This window comes from Mizuhopecten yessoensis, unplaced genomic scaffold (genome assembly GCF_002113885.1).
Source record: "Mizuhopecten yessoensis strain PY_sf001 unplaced genomic scaffold, ASM211388v2 scaffold4535, whole genome shotgun sequence".
NCBI lineage: Eukaryota > Metazoa > Mollusca > Bivalvia > Pectinida > Pectinidae > Mizuhopecten > Mizuhopecten yessoensis.
Window position 1 is genome coordinate 1,026,977 of NW_018405595.1, and position 17,647 is coordinate 1,044,623.

Genomic DNA, 17,647 nt, shown 5'->3' on the forward strand with positions numbered 1-17,647 from the left:
TGTACATGTGTATGTAACAAAACTGCGCATCGCTCACAACGTAGCGTATTGCAGCGGAGCTAACAGGGGGCGGTGGGGTGTGGGAGCAAATGCACCAGTCTTCACGTGAGGAAACCATGCTGGACTTACAATTTGTACCTGGTAAAAAACTCAAACCATAACAAGAGGCCCAGAGGACCTGTATCGCTCACCTGTTTCTTTTGTTACATAAAACAGCTGACACAAAGGTAACTTCAGGCGGTTCTGAATTTAAGATATTACTTTTTGAAGTTTTAGTTTTAAAGCTTTTAACCCACGTTGACCTTTGACTCCAGCTAGCACTTAAAGTTGACATTTTACCTCATTACTGTAATGATGAAAACGATTCACACAGCTGGACTACATAACATAACCAAGTATCATGACTCTAGTCCAAATATTTGACACCTGTGACCTTAAACGTAGGTCAAGGTCATTTTTATGAGGAAATATAGCACTTCGACCCAGATATTCTTACATTTGTACTGGCCAAATAGCATGACCCTAGACCTTATGGAACTTGAGAAGAATATTGTTGTAGCTTTTAACCCATGTTAACCTTGACCTCCGACTAGCACATAAAGTTGACATTTGACCTCATTCCTTTTATGACTACCTGATGCAGTGATAGGCTGTGAATCCTGGTTAAGCAGTAACATCAAGGACAGTGAGGTCTTCCCAGAGGGGTTTACTGTGTTTAGGAAGGATAGGAACCACCAAGGAGGAGGAGTATTTATTTGTATTAAAGACTGCTTCTCAGTATCAGAAATTCCTGATCCTGACTGTAATAGTGAACTTTTATGGGTGGAGGTGCAACTCAAAGGTGCTAAGAAGGTGAGGATAGGCTCATACTATAGACCACCTGCTACAGGCGAGGACTACATCAGGGGCTTAGAATCATCAATCAACAAAATCACCAACTCATCCTATAAACATCTGCTGCTAGCAGGAGACTTCAACCTACCACATATAAATTGGAACTCATCTTCAGTCACACCAGGAGCGACACAATCAGCTGTCCATAACATCTTCCTGGACACACTGGACACATTCTCCCTGACCAACGTCCAGAAACAGCCTAGTAGGAACGGAAATGTCCTAGACCTCTACATCACCAGCAACCCTTCTCTTGTCAAACATGTACAGACAATCCCCGGTATATCAGACCATGATATGGTAACGATAGACGAGGACATCAAACCTGTGTACCACAAGAAGATGCCGCGTAAAGTACTGATGTACAAGAATGTTGACTGGAAGGCTGTTAAGGAGGATGCGACCAACCTCAGTGACAAAATCACTAATTCTAGTGACTCGGTTGAGGAAAACTGGACGGAATTCAAAAACGGCTTAAATTCCATCATTGACGAGCGCATTCCATCCAAATTGACCTCCACGAAACCAAATCAGCTACCATGGGTTGGCAGACCAGAACGCCGCCTCATAAAGAGGAAACATCGCCTCTACAACAAGGCTAGGAAAAGTGGAAAGGATGCTGACTGGCGTGCGTACAGAGTCCACAAAAGGGAAACCCAAAAGGCTCTCCGAACTGCAGAATGGTCCCACTTAGAGCGTACATTGCAGGCAGGAATTGAGCAGAAAAACAACAAACCCTTCTGGCGATACATCAAGGCCAGGAAGCAGGACAACATCGGAATTGCTCCACTAAAAGAGGGTAACAAACTACTCACCGACAGTACAGACAAGGCGGAGGCCCTAAACCGACAGTTTCGGTCGGTGTTCACAAAGGAGCCCCCCGATCCGGATCTCCCACCTCTCACCACATCCAAGTATCCCATCATGAGGAACCTCATTATAGATGAGAAGGGAGTTGAGAAGTTGATCCGTGAAATCAAAGTCAGTAAGGCTAGCGGTCCAGACAACCTAGCAAATCGTGTCCTTCAACAGTGCTCAAACGAACTTGCCCCTGCAATGACCCATATATCCAAACAATCAATCCTGACCGGTGAACTCCCTGATGACTGGAGGAATGCCAACATCACACCAATCTTTAAGAAGGGTAATCGCCATTAACCCAGCAACTACAGGCCAGTGTCGCTCACGTGTGTGTGTTGTAAACTGGTTGAGCATATTATCTGCCGCCACCTCAGGAACCATCTCGAGGAATACAACATACTGACACATCTACAACATGGCTTCAGGTCAGGACACTCCTGTGAATCTCAGCTACTAATTACCACCTATGACATCACCAGCATGTACGACAGGAAGCTACAAGTGGACACTGCCATCCTGGATTTCAGTAAGGCCTTCGACAAGGTTCCCCATTCAAAACTCCTGTACAAACTAGAGAATTTCGGTGTGAACCCCGACATACTAAAATGGATCAAGGCCTTCCTGACATCACGGACCCAACGAGTACTTGTAGACGGCAGCCATTCAACACGAGTTAAGGTAGATTCAGGGGTCCCCCAGGGGACGGTCCTGGGACCTATACTCTTCCTCTGTCACATCAATGACTTGCCCGACTGCGTAACATCTACTGTACGTCTATTTGCTGATGATTGTCTGCTATACCGTCCAATTCGATGCCTCCAAGACCACCTGGACTTCCAAAAAGACCTCAAGTCCTTGGAAGAATGGGCAACGAAATGGGGTATGTCTTTCAACGCGTCAAAATGTTATATCCTGAGAACATCAAGATCCAAATCGCCTAGTGCCTACAACTACCAACTGTCGGGCCAATTACTCAAAGAAGTAGAAGAAAATCCATACTTGGGGTCGACCATTCACAACTCCATGAAGTGGGACTCTCATATCCGTATCACAACCAACAAGGCAAATTCCACTCTAGGATTCCTAAGACGAAACCTACGAAAGTGTCCAGCGTCACTGAAACTGACAGCATACAAATCGTTGGTGAGATCCGTCCTGGAATACAGCTGTACGATATGGGACCCNGCTTGTCCTCTTTTATAAGATCGTGAAGGGGCTAGTGGCCATACCTGTAGATCACATATTGACTCCATCAAACACCCGTACCAGATCAAAAAATAGTGAAAATTACCGACACTTCCAGTGTAATACGGACATATTAAAAAAAAAAATTTTTCCTCGAACAACAACAGAGTGGAATAATCTACCAGAAGACCTCGTCAAATTGCAAAAACTTAAGAGCTTCAAGACAGCACTACAAAATGAAACAATATAACTAAAAGCGCACTCCTCCAACCCTGGAATTTATACTCAAATTTGAGGTCTTCCAGTAACATACAGATACAGATACAGATAACAAAGATGCACACAGCTGGTCGCGCGCGCACCTATGGCGGATCAGAAAATTTTGAGAGGATCAAATCTCCAACGAGGAAAGTGATTTAAATGCGTAATCTGAGATTGATATATCTTGAGGATTGGTAAATAAGTAGCAAAAAATATCGAGGCGATAAATAGTTAAATATTTTGGAAACTTTCATTGTAAATTCCGAAAAATGATAATGTGCAACTCTGACCAGCTGACGGCCAGCTGAGCGATGTTTATTACCTTGCTTTTCACGACGATTCAAATACATCGTAATCAAGTCTGTGTATGAACAGAATATTCCATTACTTAGGAAAATAAGTGAAACGGAACAAATCAGAGTGTTCAGACTATCTAAATATTTACAGAGAACCGAAGAAGAAGTCGTAAATCTGTTTGAATCGCCGAATTTTCCCCGCCATCTTGTCATTGTGTCTGACAGCACGGGGAGGCAACTTCGAGATCAACTAAAAGGTCGGTATGCTGCTTCAAGTATAAGCTGGTATATTAAACCAGGAAAGGGAACCAGTTACCTTGTGAACTCGATAATATAGACCAGTTTATAAGCACACATGGCCCAGTATTGTTAGCGTTATGGTCAGGTACGTGCGACTTAACACGTAAAGTCAACAGGTACTTTGATCTGAATGAGTCTATCCTACCAGATGCTGTAATTGAGCAATACAAGCGGCTTATACCAGTAAAGGACCAGTTTAACGACAGGCTTCATATTGTCATTCTGGAGTGCCCCCATTACTCAGTAAAAACATGGAATAGTTACAAAGGTCACAGCAACTGTGATATATTCACTGTAACTGACCAAACTGCGCTCTAGGATTGAACAACTTAGCCAGGGAATAAGAGAAATCATCATCCGGTTAGGAATCTCAGCTCCAAAATTCTCAGGGGATCTGTGTACATCTCGAGAGACTAGGAAAACAAAACAACAGCAAGGACCTCGTATGTACTCCTGAAGGACGGTGTTCACCCCGGACCAGTACTGGCATCATACTGGATGAGGCGGATACTTATAACTCTGTTTCTTAATCATTGTACATAAAATGTATATGCAACTATTTAACATCTCCCTCAATCCATACATTCTAGAACCCTTGCAGAGATGGGCGCTAATTCAGGATACAGCAGCGATGAGGAGGAAAGTAACAGCCAAAGAAGTAAAAGAAGAAGAGACGAATTAGATCCCGAATCATGCAGCTATGGTAAGTGTGACACAGTATTTGCCGAAGACACGGGATTCATCACATGTGAATGTTGTGGCCTTAAATTCTGTCAAGAATGTTCAAAATTGCCAACAGAAGTATACAGACACCTCGTAGCAAACAACATTGCGAGTGTATCTTTTAACTGCACAGCATGCAAGCGCATTCAGCCAACACTCAAAAACATCGGCGACTCCATGAAAGCCCTGCACATTTCCAATGAGAGACGACTAAAAGTTATTGATACCAGGTTATCGAAACTGGAAACTGAAACAACACTCCGGATAGGACAGGAGGTGAATAAATCCCAACAATACATTGAGTCAAAGATGAAAGAAAATGTCAATGCCCTAGTGGATGCACGAAACAAAGAATTGGAAGAAAGAAGGAGTAAAATAAACAACATCATACTTTTCAACGTCCCAGAACAATCTGACCAAAATCCTCCCTTGACCAACAAGGCACTGGATGAAAGAGTGATAAGGGAGATAAGCGAGGCCTTGGAAGTACAAGACCTGATTAGACCTGACGGTATACATCCAAAACTCATTTTCGAAACTGCAGAGGCCTTAAAAAACCCTCTACAAATCACCTTTCAAAAATCAATGGACACATCCTAACTGCCAACACCATGGAAAGAGGCAACAGTGACACCAGTCTACAAGAAAGGACCAAAAAAGACCCCGATAACTACAGGCCTATAAGTTTAACGTCGGTACCATCAAAAATAATGCATGGTTTAATAAGGGACGAAATCCTAACCCACATGGACATGAATAACTTATTCACACCAGACCAACATGGGTTTAGACCGGGGAAATCCTGTTCTACACAACTATTAGAATCCCTGGAAAACTGGCATAAAGGACTGGAAGCTGGTGACAACATAGATGTCATATATCTGGACTTTAGTAAAGCTTTTGACAAGATCTCGCACCGCTTCTAGGTACACAAGCTAGAACAGTATGGAATTGAGGGGAAAGTTTTAAACTGGATAAAAGCCTTCCTGGAAAATATGGTACAACGAGTAACGATCAATGGTACAACCTCAAACCTGAAACCAGTCACAAGTGGAGTCCCTCAAGGGAGTGTTTTAGGACCAATACTGTTCCTGATCTATGTCAACGACATGCCTGATATGTTAAGCTGTACGATCAAACTATTTGCGGATGACACTAAACTCTCTGCAAAAAATGTAACATTAGCAGACCACCAAAATCTACAGGACAACATAAATCATATGTGTGATTGGACCAAAACTTGGCTCATGCAACTTAACACCACAAAGTGCAAACATCTTGAGCTCGGACAGAGACAAGGTGACCATATATACACCATACAATGTAACTCAAGATGGAAAAGAATCCCCAATCGTACGAGTGGAATACGAGAAAGACCTAGGTGTCCATATAGACAATCAGCTGAAATTCACCATCAACGCCAATTTAGTTGCATCAAAATAAAATAGGATGCTGGGCATAATATTCCGGACTTTTACATACATGAGCCCTGTAATGTTCCTAACTCTATGCAAAACGCTGATTAGACCTCATCACCATTTTTGATCCGCGACAAAACGACAATTGAGAACATGCAAAGAAGAGCAACCAAAAGGATTCCAACCCTTAAAAACGTACCATACGAAGAACGCCTAAGACAACTCGGACTCCCAACTCTCGAATATAGAAGACATCGTGCTGACGTAATTCAAACCTACAACATATTAAACAGCATGGACATTCTTGACAAGGGCAAACTATTCTAAGACAACCGAACCAGGGGGCACTCCAGGAAACTATTCAAAAGACCATGCAGACTAAACAGTATGGTAATTTCTACAGCAACAGAGTGATAAATCTGTGGAACTCTCTAACGGAGGAGTTAGTAACCTCTCCAACGCTCAACACCTTCAAGTCACGGTTCAACAGCCACTGGAAGCAATCACCCGACAAAATTCAAGCCATCTTTTTATTAGTTACATATATATATATGCAAGTCTAATCAGTCAAAAGTGAACAATGTAACAAATTGACTGTTTGGCACTGACCATGCTTTTAAAAATCACATGTTTTTAACCATCAAATTGTAAAAGAGAGGAATCAACAGTGGGAGCTGAATACTCCAACCCTACCAGATAAAGAAATGAACCTGTAATTGTAACTAGCTATATATATAGCAACCAGAAGTCAAGTTAGTACGCGTGTGTACAGCACACATTATAAGAAAAGGACATTATACATCACCACAAGCTCCTAGCAAGCTTACAACGATGTCATCTGAGCGAAACTGAGCGAAATAACATACCCGAGTATCGTGACTCTAGTTCAAATGGTTCTTAAAATATTGTTGTTTCAGGTTTTTAACATATTTGACCCATGTGACCTTAAACGTAAGTCAAGGTCATTTTCATGAGGAAACTTTAAAGGACTCCAACCCAGGTACCTACTGGCCGAATATCAAAAAAGTTCTTCAGAGGAAGTCGTTGAAAAGAAAAAGTTGACATAAGGACGACGGACGCCGCAGTATGGCATGAGCTCACATGGCCCTTCGGGCAAGGTGAGCTAACAAACCAAAAAGAAGGCATAGATACTCATTAAAAAAGAAGAAAAAAATAGATCCAGCAAGACATGATCAAACTAATAAGCGCTGAAATTGTAAACAAAGGTAGAGACATCATGTTTCAAGAATCGTTATTGGATTAATAAAATCTATAACCTGTAACTGAGCGAGATCGGGTTATCTCACTCGCAATTTTTATTTCGAAAATAATAATTCAATTTTGCTAAAAACTACAAGTATCCCACCTTGGGCCTCAAATGATGATGACATATTCACTAATTAAGCTACATTTGAATGCTTCCGCGTAAAAACGTAGTCCGTCATTACTTAGATCACAATGTATTTCACAGTGTAAAATATATTTTATCTACAACATCAAATATCTAACAACATCAAAACTATACAATAACGACAAAACAGGACATTTATAATGCAAATTGTCAATTTCAAGCAGTTAACGCGCAGATGAATACATCGTAGTGTCAAGATTCCGCGAAATGTCACGTAAAGGTACAAGACAGATCGGACGAGATAGAAAAATCTAGCATGGGATATGACGTGGGATATCTCTGTCTGAGGTGCGAGAAAAATTCATAACTCGAATCACGAAAATAATGGAAGATCATACATGTATATCCTCAAAATATCTCAAGTCGACGAAGCCTTCCATGGCAAACCCGGAAACTATCAACACAAATGAAGAAAAAAAACCCCATCTATTTGCAAAAGCAAAGAAAACAAGAAACACAGAGGACTGGGATATAAACGAAATACACAGAAATAAACAAGGAAGTCACACTGGAACTATGTGAACGCCATCATGAAAACATCACTAAATACAGGAAATAGGAGAAGATGGGCTTGCTTACATACAAAATACTGAAACTTCAACACGTGTCCAGTGAAACCGGAAATTGCAGTCCAATCTATACAGCTTAGACACAGAGGAATTACCAAGGGACTGGAGAAACACCAACATCGCTCTAATATCTAAAAAAAGGAAACAGACAAGAAACCGGAAATTGCAGTCCAATACCATTGACAAGTGTATGTTGCAAAATATTGGAGCATAATTATTTTATCATTGTAAAACATATCATGAACCGCCTCGAGCAACACTACGTACTTGCCCCACTACAGCATAATTTTAAGTCTGGCCATTCTTGTGAAACTCAACTTGTCATCACCATGCATGGAATTATGAAATCATTTGACAATAAAACTCAAACTGACCTCGTCATTTTGGACTTTGCTTTTTACATTGTTCCTCATAGGAAATTACTACATAAATTAGAGCATTATGGAATCAAGCTTTTTTAATTGACCGACAGCAACGAGTATTAGTCGAAGGTGAAATATCATCAACAGTTAGAGTAGGTTCTGGCGTTCCACAGGGCACAGTACTTTGACCACTAATGTTTCTCTACTATGTAAACGACCGCGTAAAGTCGATCACTGATCAGATACAACTATAAAAGGACCAGTCACTACAGAAGTGGGCAGTTAATGCTATATCTCATGAGAATCCGTCGATCTCGACAGCCGAAAGACTACTTTTACTCTACACTCTAGTGTAACCCAAATGATGACGTCTCTGGACCTAACACCTCTTACAGACAGACGACGAGAGCAAAAGCTGACAATGTTATATATAGCAGCCACTAGCCCAAGTTTCCTCTGTCCCTACCAACAGACTTGTACATTTTAACATATAGGTGTCTGGTGTAGGGTCCCCACATCAGACATCTACATGTCAGTAGCCACCACACACCAGTCATTCGTTAGTCATCCTCGATATCCAGGGATTACGCTCACTTTTGCTCTCTGCACCACTAAAATATATCATAGCAAAATCGAAGGCTCAGTGTTCACCACTTTGTGGATGACACAAGAAGACTAGTTTGATCCTTTGATTACATCAAAAGAAACTCGCGGTCGCGTAACGGTAAAACGTGCTTGCTTTGGAGTCTGATGTCGCTCCTCTGTAATCCACAAAGGACATGTATCAGCCTGATTGGTCAGCTTTTTTTTTAACTGACACCAATCAAATAGCTAACAGCGTGCCTTCAATTTTGCTATGACATATTCCATGGATACAGAGAGCGGAAGTAAGCGTAACCCCTTGATATCGACGATGTTCGTTTGTTACCGATGCAACAGCGACATCTTCAAACACAGTTTTTTTTTAATTCGGACTAGTAGCGACGTTGCCTGTACCTGATAGGCAACGAACGCAGGATTAAATGGAGCATGTAGCCCAACCCCCCTGAGCATCAACGTTCAAAATTAAACCTGTTTGTTTGTTTGTTTGATTATGTTTAACAGCCCATCGACGGCTGTGATCATTTAGGGCCATGGTGATTTAATATCTGTTAACAAACATGTGAGTAGCGAAGATAATATCGGATAAAAAGGTCAATTTTAAAAGCATTCGCATTGTATGTGTAAATAATTAAAATAAAAAGGATGTTGAAATAATAAAAGAGATAACGAATTGATGATATGGACTATGTGATATATATAACGTCAAAAAGGGTAAGGTGGGTTAAAAGACACCAGAGTCTATAGAATAGACCGATGTCTTTCAAATAGTTAAAAAATGCCTTCGAGTCCACGGAACGGAAAAGAGTTTTCATATTACGTGACTTGAAAATAGTTATCGCGAATGTGTTTAAAATCGGTACATTCTATTAAAAAATGTTCCAGTGTAAATGGAGTGTCACATGCGTGGCATGAAGGTGGATCTTCTCGTTTTAAAAGGTCAAATGAGTAGGATATGTGTGCCCAGTACGGAGCCGAGCGAGGACGACTTCTTTTCTACGATCTTTCCGACTTGGAATAGATGTTTTAAGTTTCGGTTGTACTTTACGAGATATTCGAAGAGCAAGGTTTTTTACAAGTGTGTTTTTAGGATCTCCTAACTGTTAACTCTGTAGGACAGATAGAGAGTCTGAACAAATTATTGCTTTTTTGATGTGGTGTTCATCGATATGGTCGAGGCGCCGTCGGGTAGTCGAACTGAAGTGCAAGAATTAGCAGTAAAGCAGGCTGCTGCCACTTTCTCACCTTCTTTGGAACCATCGGTGTAAGGTTGTGTATGAGAAAGGTAATTCGAAATGCATTCCCGAAAGGAGGATTTGTGTTATTCGGGCATAGCACTTGATTTCCTTCGCTCATGTAATGAAAAGTTAAAATCAGGGGTTTGAATGGTCCACGGAGGAATATCAGATATGTTAAATTCAGCTATGTCAGTCAACTTAATGATGAGTTCTTGCAGGAAATTTGAAATTCGGATACCAAATGTTGGCAGAAGTTTTGGGTTTTGCATAAAGATGCTTTGGTATTTTGGGTTGAATACTTAATCAAAAGCAGGATTTTTAGGTTTGATTTTAATTGAGCTGAAAATTGTAATGCAAGTTTTTTCCTTCTGATTCATTCTCTTCCACGTACAGGCTTTTTACAGGTGTTGTTCGAAAAGCTCCAAGGGCTAGACGTAGCCTTTGGTTATGGATTGGGTCTAGCATATGCAGGTAAGTACTGCGCGCCTACCACCATAATCCAGTTTTGTTCGAATAAGTGATCTGTATAGACGCAAAAGCATTACACGGTCCGCTCCCCAATCAGTATGAGAAAGGACTCGTATATATGTGGTATGAAAGAGATTTCGAATAAAAAATGAGGCCGAGAAATCTAGTCTGTTCAACAACAGGAATTCTAGTGCCATCGTGTGTAAGACTTGGGTCATTGTGTGCTTTTCGTTTTTGACAGAAAATGCACACAGTTTTAGAGAATTTGAAGCCATTTTCGTCTGCCCAATTTTGTAGTTTGTAGTTTGTTTAAACTCTGTTGAAGTTGTCGTTCTATCGTGTGCATGTTCTTAGATCTGTAACAGATCAAGAGATCATCCACAAATAACGACCCTTCTGTTGATTGACCAAGACATTTGACTATATCATTGATTTTAAGACCAAACAGGGTGACTGATTGGATTCCACCCTGTGGGACTCACGTTGGACAAAATTTAGTGTCAAATATCAGTAGAAATTGTGAGGCCATTTTATTATTTCGAATTAAATAAAACATATCATTACAATTTTCGAAACACTACGTTGATAAAGTCAATACTTATAAATATAATTGTAGAACTACAGTAAAAATAACAGATATATCTGACGTTGATACTTAATCAAAAATGCAAAACTGGGGCAACCGACTCGTTCTGAAACAATGGAAACGATTTTGAGAATATATCACTGTCCCCACAATTACATTTATCCTCCCCTAATTCCGGCCAAATTTTAATCTTAATTTATTTCACAACAATTATGAAAAATGTTTGTCAGCTCAAATGATCATTTTTCTTTGTCTGCACGGTACAAGGGGACATACCAAATGATGCAAAATATAATAAAAAGTCTAAAAGCGACATAAAATATTATAAAAACGACGTCATTTTGCGTTACACAAGCTAGGTGTCACCAACTTTGCGCGTAACGTCGTATAACACTCTACTACACTATCATCAGGCCCATCTAGCCGATAAAGGGTTTTGTTACTTACGCAGCGGCTGATTTCGGTGATTTTGTTGGTTATTTTTCATTATTGCGGCCGTATTTTCGTATATTACTAATTTGACTATCCTTTCAATAAGTGTGTGATATGTAGTTATATATCAAGAAATATGTTTAAACTCTTTGTCTCAGTTATGTAACGTGGTAGAGCATTATAGAGCTTTAACACTGTCTGTTCTAATTACGAAACTACCACTGATTTCATAATTTTGCAAGGGTATTAATAGCAGCCGAAAATGACTCTGGACTATCTACCTATACCGAAAGTTCCTAACGATGACGATGCTTCTGCTGCAGCAGAGAAACGTGACCTGGCCACTAGATATGGCGGAACTTACCTGGCACCTGGGAAAATCTACCGCAATGAAACGGACTCTGCTCGAGAAACCATTAAAAAAAGATTGGATGAAGCCGAAAGAGAAGATCACAAAAAGTCTTACGAAACATTAACCAAGGGAGCAGTACATGTCGAAGCTATGCCATTTAACGAGAGGGCTATTTATCGTATGAAGCAAAGTCCTATTGTTGTACTAGGTAAAGTTTATGTAAATATACAATGTATATTATTATAAAATGACGAACACGAAACAGCTGTATTCAGCGGTGTAAAATAGAATTTATAACTGAACGTATAACGAAGAAAGTTTACTAACCCGAGGTCTGTGTTGGGTATTATTGGGTCATATCTGTGTGGCAGTAGTATTGAGTCGTAATTATGGGTTTTTGGCTAGGTTCTGCACCATATCAAGTGCATTCAGGACATGCACCACAAATAACATAATCAAACATATACAAAACCTACAACATAACTAACACTCACTCACTGTTTTTATCCTATAGCAAATAACAAAAATAAAAAATCACTGTACACAATAATAAACGCACAACAGCACAAGACCATATTCCGTAATCGTCGGTATCGACGGAGGAAGTAGAACAGATGAAGATCTGTATGTTTTGAAATCTTTTGACACCTTTAAACCAAACTTCACTCACTTAATCATTAGTATTTCATACATACGACTACATATATACACATCCTTCTTTGCCATGCACATACTCTCACAACCCTACATTGACATTATCTTCAAAATGATGAAGTAGGTCCATTATTTGGTAGACATGGACATTTTTATTGGGACAATACAGGAGAAATCATTAAAATACTTGTGGTTTAGATGATATGTTGCGGCATTGAAGTAGAATTGTGTATATAATTGGTTAGTATTGGATGATATTTGATAGTATTGGGCATTTAGAGGTGATGAATTATATTTATGTAAAAGGTGTGGATTAATTAGGTTGCCTTACAAGCGTCGGCTGTAGGGAATTTCTCTTTAGCTCAGAGGTAGAGCATCGGGCTGGAGAGCCAAGGGTCGCGATTTGAGCCTCAGCAGAGGCACTATCTTTATCACTTTTCCTCGTCCGACTACATATATATACTTGTATATGATTACAGTTGCTGAGTTTACACACAAATATATGGATCGGGACATTTGTCCTCTGGTACTGGATGTCGCCACATTTATGATTTTTGTGAGTCCAGCACCTCGGGATGACATTCTCGATTGTCTTACCCTCGGCAGAGCCTTGGGTAAGAATGTCAAGATTATCGTCCCTTGGGTTGGAGATTTCTCTGTCACACCTCAAGGCATAGGGCAAGATTCTATTAATCAACCCATTATTGACAACTAAGAACCTGTGTAGCTCATTGGAAGGGTGTTGGGTTTAATTATGGACTGGTACTGGTAGGTGACTTTTGAGTCCTTCAAAGGCAAAAGTGTCTGTTGTCACACAGTATTGTATTTTGAGCAAGCTTATATTTGTAACAAGAAAGGGAAAATGCAACAGCTCATGATCAGCAAGACCAGGATAAAAACCTGGCTGGCCTGGACCTCTGCACTCTAGACCGAAACACTTAAAACACAGGGACGCGATAATTCGTTACAGCTATATTTGGACCTAAACTAAGGTGTTCAGAGAATTTTTACACATTTTTGGGGTTAAGATCAACATTCGGCAAAAACATTCCCCCCGCCCCCCACCCCCCCAAAGATGATATATATATAAACTAGAGGGGTGGAAAGCTCTCAATGTTGAAAAATCTATCCCTCCAAACTTTCTTGCATCAAAAACCAGACATTGCTAGTTGATGTACAAACAATGTTTTGTTTCATTAGAAAGATGAGTAATTTTGTTCCTTTAGAAACCTCCTATATGCACCTAAAATGAATTCTCCTATGGTATCTGTTTCCTTCAAAAACATGCCATTTCTGAGTTTCAAAATTTTCTCACAGACACTTTTTCTATATTCACGAGGTTGATGACAGCCACATGCTGACAAATGTGGTGTGATTGACTGGTTTAATTTTAGGGAATGGTCCCCTTTTCAGGTGAAAAGTGTGAGATGAATAGCAGGTGAGCAATGCAGGCTCATTGAGCATCTTGTTATTCTACTGAATGATCAAAGCATGATCTGTTAGGAGAAATCCTTATCGATTATGTGGTGCGAAGGACAAAATAATGATTACATCAATTATAAGAACACCACTCTAGTGGAAACAATTTTTTCCTTATATGCAGTCTTATCAGAATATTTTAGCCGAGTCATCCTCAATATTCCTTACGCTCACTTTCGCTCCCTGCACCCCTTGAATATGTCATTGCGAAATTGAAGGCACACGGCTAGCTGTTTGATTATGGTAGTCTTGGGTGAAAAACCCTGACCAATCGCTGGTCTGATACCTGTCCTTTGAAGATTAAATAGTAGCGACACCCAACTTCAAAAGCAAGTCAATTTTACTGTTACCTGATGCATGATTGACAGATTATTTTGGTGTACATCAAAGTTACTTAGTATCATACTAGTCTTCTCACCTCATCCACAAAGTGGTGCACACTGAGCCTTCAATTTTGCTTCGACATATTTCAGGGGTGCAGAGAGCAAAAGTGAGCGTAATCCCTGGAGTATCGAGGATGGAGCTGAGTAAATGTTATTTGATTGCTACATATATATGATACATATTAGCTTTTTTCTTGTTTTAGGGATTTTGGGAAGCTTCACCACAATTTTCTTTGGAGTTAGAGCTGCGTATAAAGGCAGAGAAGGACGAAGTACTCAACTGATGTCTGTCCGGCTGGGATTTGGGATACTGACTGTTTCTGCTTTGCTTATAGGGCAACATATGCAAAAAGTTAAATATCAAGAACGTTTACAGGCTCTTAAGAAAGATTTACTAAAGGAACTAGGTGAAGACGAGGATTCTTTGACATCGTGATAAGTGATTTAAGAGCTTTATTTTTGTAGCAGAATTTTCAAACTGTCATTACATACAAACTGGTATATTGACTTGAAGGGAGCCTATAAAAAGGAATGTAGCGGTCGATACGTTTTTGACAAGAAATTGAATGTAACCTCTTGAACCATTGTCAGTGAATTCAAACCTGTATTGTATATACATGCATTTGTCTACACGAGGCTCTAGAAACACATTTTAAAAATGTCTAGGATTGCAAAACTGTGAACAACAACAAGCAAACAAAATTTACAAGTTATGGATTATCACGGAAAAGTTCTCCTAAGTTCTAGCAAGAGAGATGTTGGAATCAGCTCAGTATGGTATTTAACATGATTGGTTTTCAATCAGTATTTTTGTTGAGTTTGCCCTTACACTGCAATTGTATGTCTGTAAAAAGTCCAAAAACTGTGCACCGTTTCTACCAAAAAACAAAAGGAGAGGACATTTCTGGCTTTAGTATAATAGGTCATGTCAATTATTGACAAAATTGGTGGTGAGTTGACTGTATTTTGAATAATAAATATATAAATTAGTATTACTTGCATATATCTTGATTTATCATGATTACTGAACTTGCTTCGGTCAGTGCATCATTGAATCTTAACTCACAAATGAAGTAATTTCACATGCAAGAAGTGTCTTATAATTTTTTCACAACATCATTTTATTTCTTCACAGGAAATAATCAGCAATGTCAATGCACTCAACTTGTCATTCAAAATGACAAATTTGTAAGAGTATGGTCAATCCAACTCCAAATTTTACACTCGTGAATAGATACACAAATGTATACAAAAGAATGCTCTGAGCTAGAATTCAATTAAAAACCCCACCTTATACATGTAGCAGGATAATTCTGTGGGGATGACGTTTTTTGCGATTTCGCAGGTCAATAACTTGATCACAAACATTTGATTTGCAGAATAATTTGATGTGTAGAATAAAGCCAGGGTAATAACCTTCATAACCGTAATGTCGTCGTGAAATAGCGAGTATGTGGTAACTATTCATTAACATCAGGAGTATTACTGGGTGTTTAAAAATAGATTATACCACACATGCAATTGTTTTGTTGAAGCTTTTGTTTAACAAAATAACTTGTTGTTGCTCAATATGCTGTAATAAAGTGTTTTCATTTGAATATGACATTTTATTAGCCAAGTGTACATACGCAGTGTCCCGTCTCTGTACTAAACCGCTGTGAACATTTAGTTCCTTCACATGTCTAGATTGTAATCTGTGTATAATATATTCAATTAACTAATTTTGGGTCACAATCCCAAAACTTTAAGCCTGCATAAATAACCCGTTATATGGTATTTCATAAAGAAAGTACACATTAGATCCTCCTCTGAACACTTCAGGTTTCAGAAAATGTTTTTGAAGAATAAGGAATTTTTGTTATAAATATGAACTTTTTGAGAGAGTACACTTAAATAGTTTATTAAAGTGGGGTTTTGGAAGGCATTTAGTGTGAAAAACGTTTTCATATTTTAGTTGTGATTTTGAGAAAAGGAAGAAATATATAATTTTCATGTAATTCTAGCGTTTGTTTTAATTTCGTAGATGTATTGTGAAGAAATATGGATAACATCCTACTTTCAATACACGTCTTTACTGTTAAAGATGACCATTGCTAACTGCAGATTTTTGGTTAAAAAAATCATGATGGGAAGTAGCTCAAGGATTAGGTACTTTCACTTACATACTTGCTGATGGGTCACCAAGTGAAACAAGGCTAGGGATTTGTCAAAGTAGTAAAAAAAGTCACAGAGTTACGAAGAAAGGTCAACTGCTCTTTTACGCACATGGTAGAGCCTACAAAATTCAAACTTCAGAGTAATATCGAGTTAAAATGTATATTCATACATTTGTAGTGGAACTATTATGACATAAATGTACATGTATTTACTTATGTGATTTTGTATGGATTTATTTCATAAACAACCCATATTACAACAGTATTGAAGGACTTCAGTCCACTGGGTTCGACTGTTAGGACACCGAAGCAGTAATTGTAGCACGACTGTAAACTTTTTTGTTTGTTCATGCCAAACTGTTATATATACCTGCATATGGTTTATGGAGTGGAGATATTGATAGTTTCAATATTGTGACCAAGGCACTTAATCTCAAGAGGTGGGGCTAGACACTGGGGCCAAGCCATGTATCATATATATACATTTGCCTCTTCATGCCAAGCATTTTGTATACGTATATGGTTTGATATGGAGAGGAGAACTCAATGCGTTCAAGGCTATGCAACAAAACAATGTCTTCAAGAGCCAGGCTGAACCTCTGGAACGTCTCATGCCCAGAAAGCAGGTATATGGTTATGGATTGGTCCGTGCCTCAGATCGTCAGCCACATCTTCTTTAACTTATTTTAATCAAAATGCAACTAATCCTGAACGGCTCAGTAGGTTTTGTCTGGAGCGTTGTTGGGGAAAAAGAACTCAATATTAAAAGAAGGTAGTTTGTATGGCCCTTCTGGTAGCAGGGCATCCTTGTAAATGATACATCAGGGGTTATGCTCATTTGCACTCTCTGTGCCCCTGGATTATGTCATATCAGTCATCATATCAAAATTGAAGGCACGCTGCTAGTTAATTTGATTAATAGATCTGTAGCGGAACTGGACTGGATCAACTGTCAGCGACCATGTAGCTCAATTGTTAGATTGTCCGTCTAGACTTTGGAGAGTCCTGTGTTTGAATCT

At 39.3% G+C, this 17,647-nt stretch overlaps 2 protein-coding genes across 2 annotated transcripts; both read left to right on the forward strand.

Annotated features, from left to right (window-relative positions):
* Positions 1-89: 89 nt before the first annotated feature.
* On the forward strand, positions 90-2,052 carry LOC110449208. The gene is made up of 2 exons (XM_021495912.1): positions 90-141; positions 644-2,052. Exons 1-2 carry the CDS (start codon positions 90-92, stop codon positions 2,050-2,052), a joined length of 1,461 nt encoding a protein of 486 aa, XP_021351587.1.
* A 9,783-nt stretch (positions 2,053-11,835) lies between these two features.
* LOC110449229 lies at positions 11,836-15,464 on the forward strand. The gene is made up of 2 exons (XM_021495956.1): positions 11,836-12,164; positions 14,676-15,464. Exons 1-2 carry the CDS (start codon positions 11,867-11,869, stop codon positions 14,906-14,908), a joined length of 531 nt encoding a protein of 176 aa, XP_021351631.1. The 5' UTR covers positions 11,836-11,866; the 3' UTR covers positions 14,909-15,464.
* Positions 15,465-17,647: the final 2,183 nt, after the last annotated feature.

Bases quoted from the DNA above. Each gene is read 5' to 3' on its own strand.
- LOC110449208 (XM_021495912.1), top strand. From the start codon at position 90: ATGCACCAGTCTTCACGTGAGGAAACCATGCTGGACTTACAATTTGTA. The intron at 142-643 runs GTAAAAAACTCA...TACCTGATGCAG, and splicing joins GGACTTACAATTTGTACCTG to TGATAGGCTGTGAATCCTGG.
- LOC110449229 (XM_021495956.1), top strand. From the start codon at position 11,867: ATGACTCTGGACTATCTACCTATACCGAAAGTTCCTAACGATGACGAT. The intron at 12,165-14,675 runs GTAAAGTTTATG...TTCTTGTTTTAG, and splicing joins AAGTCCTATTGTTGTACTAG to GGATTTTGGGAAGCTTCACC.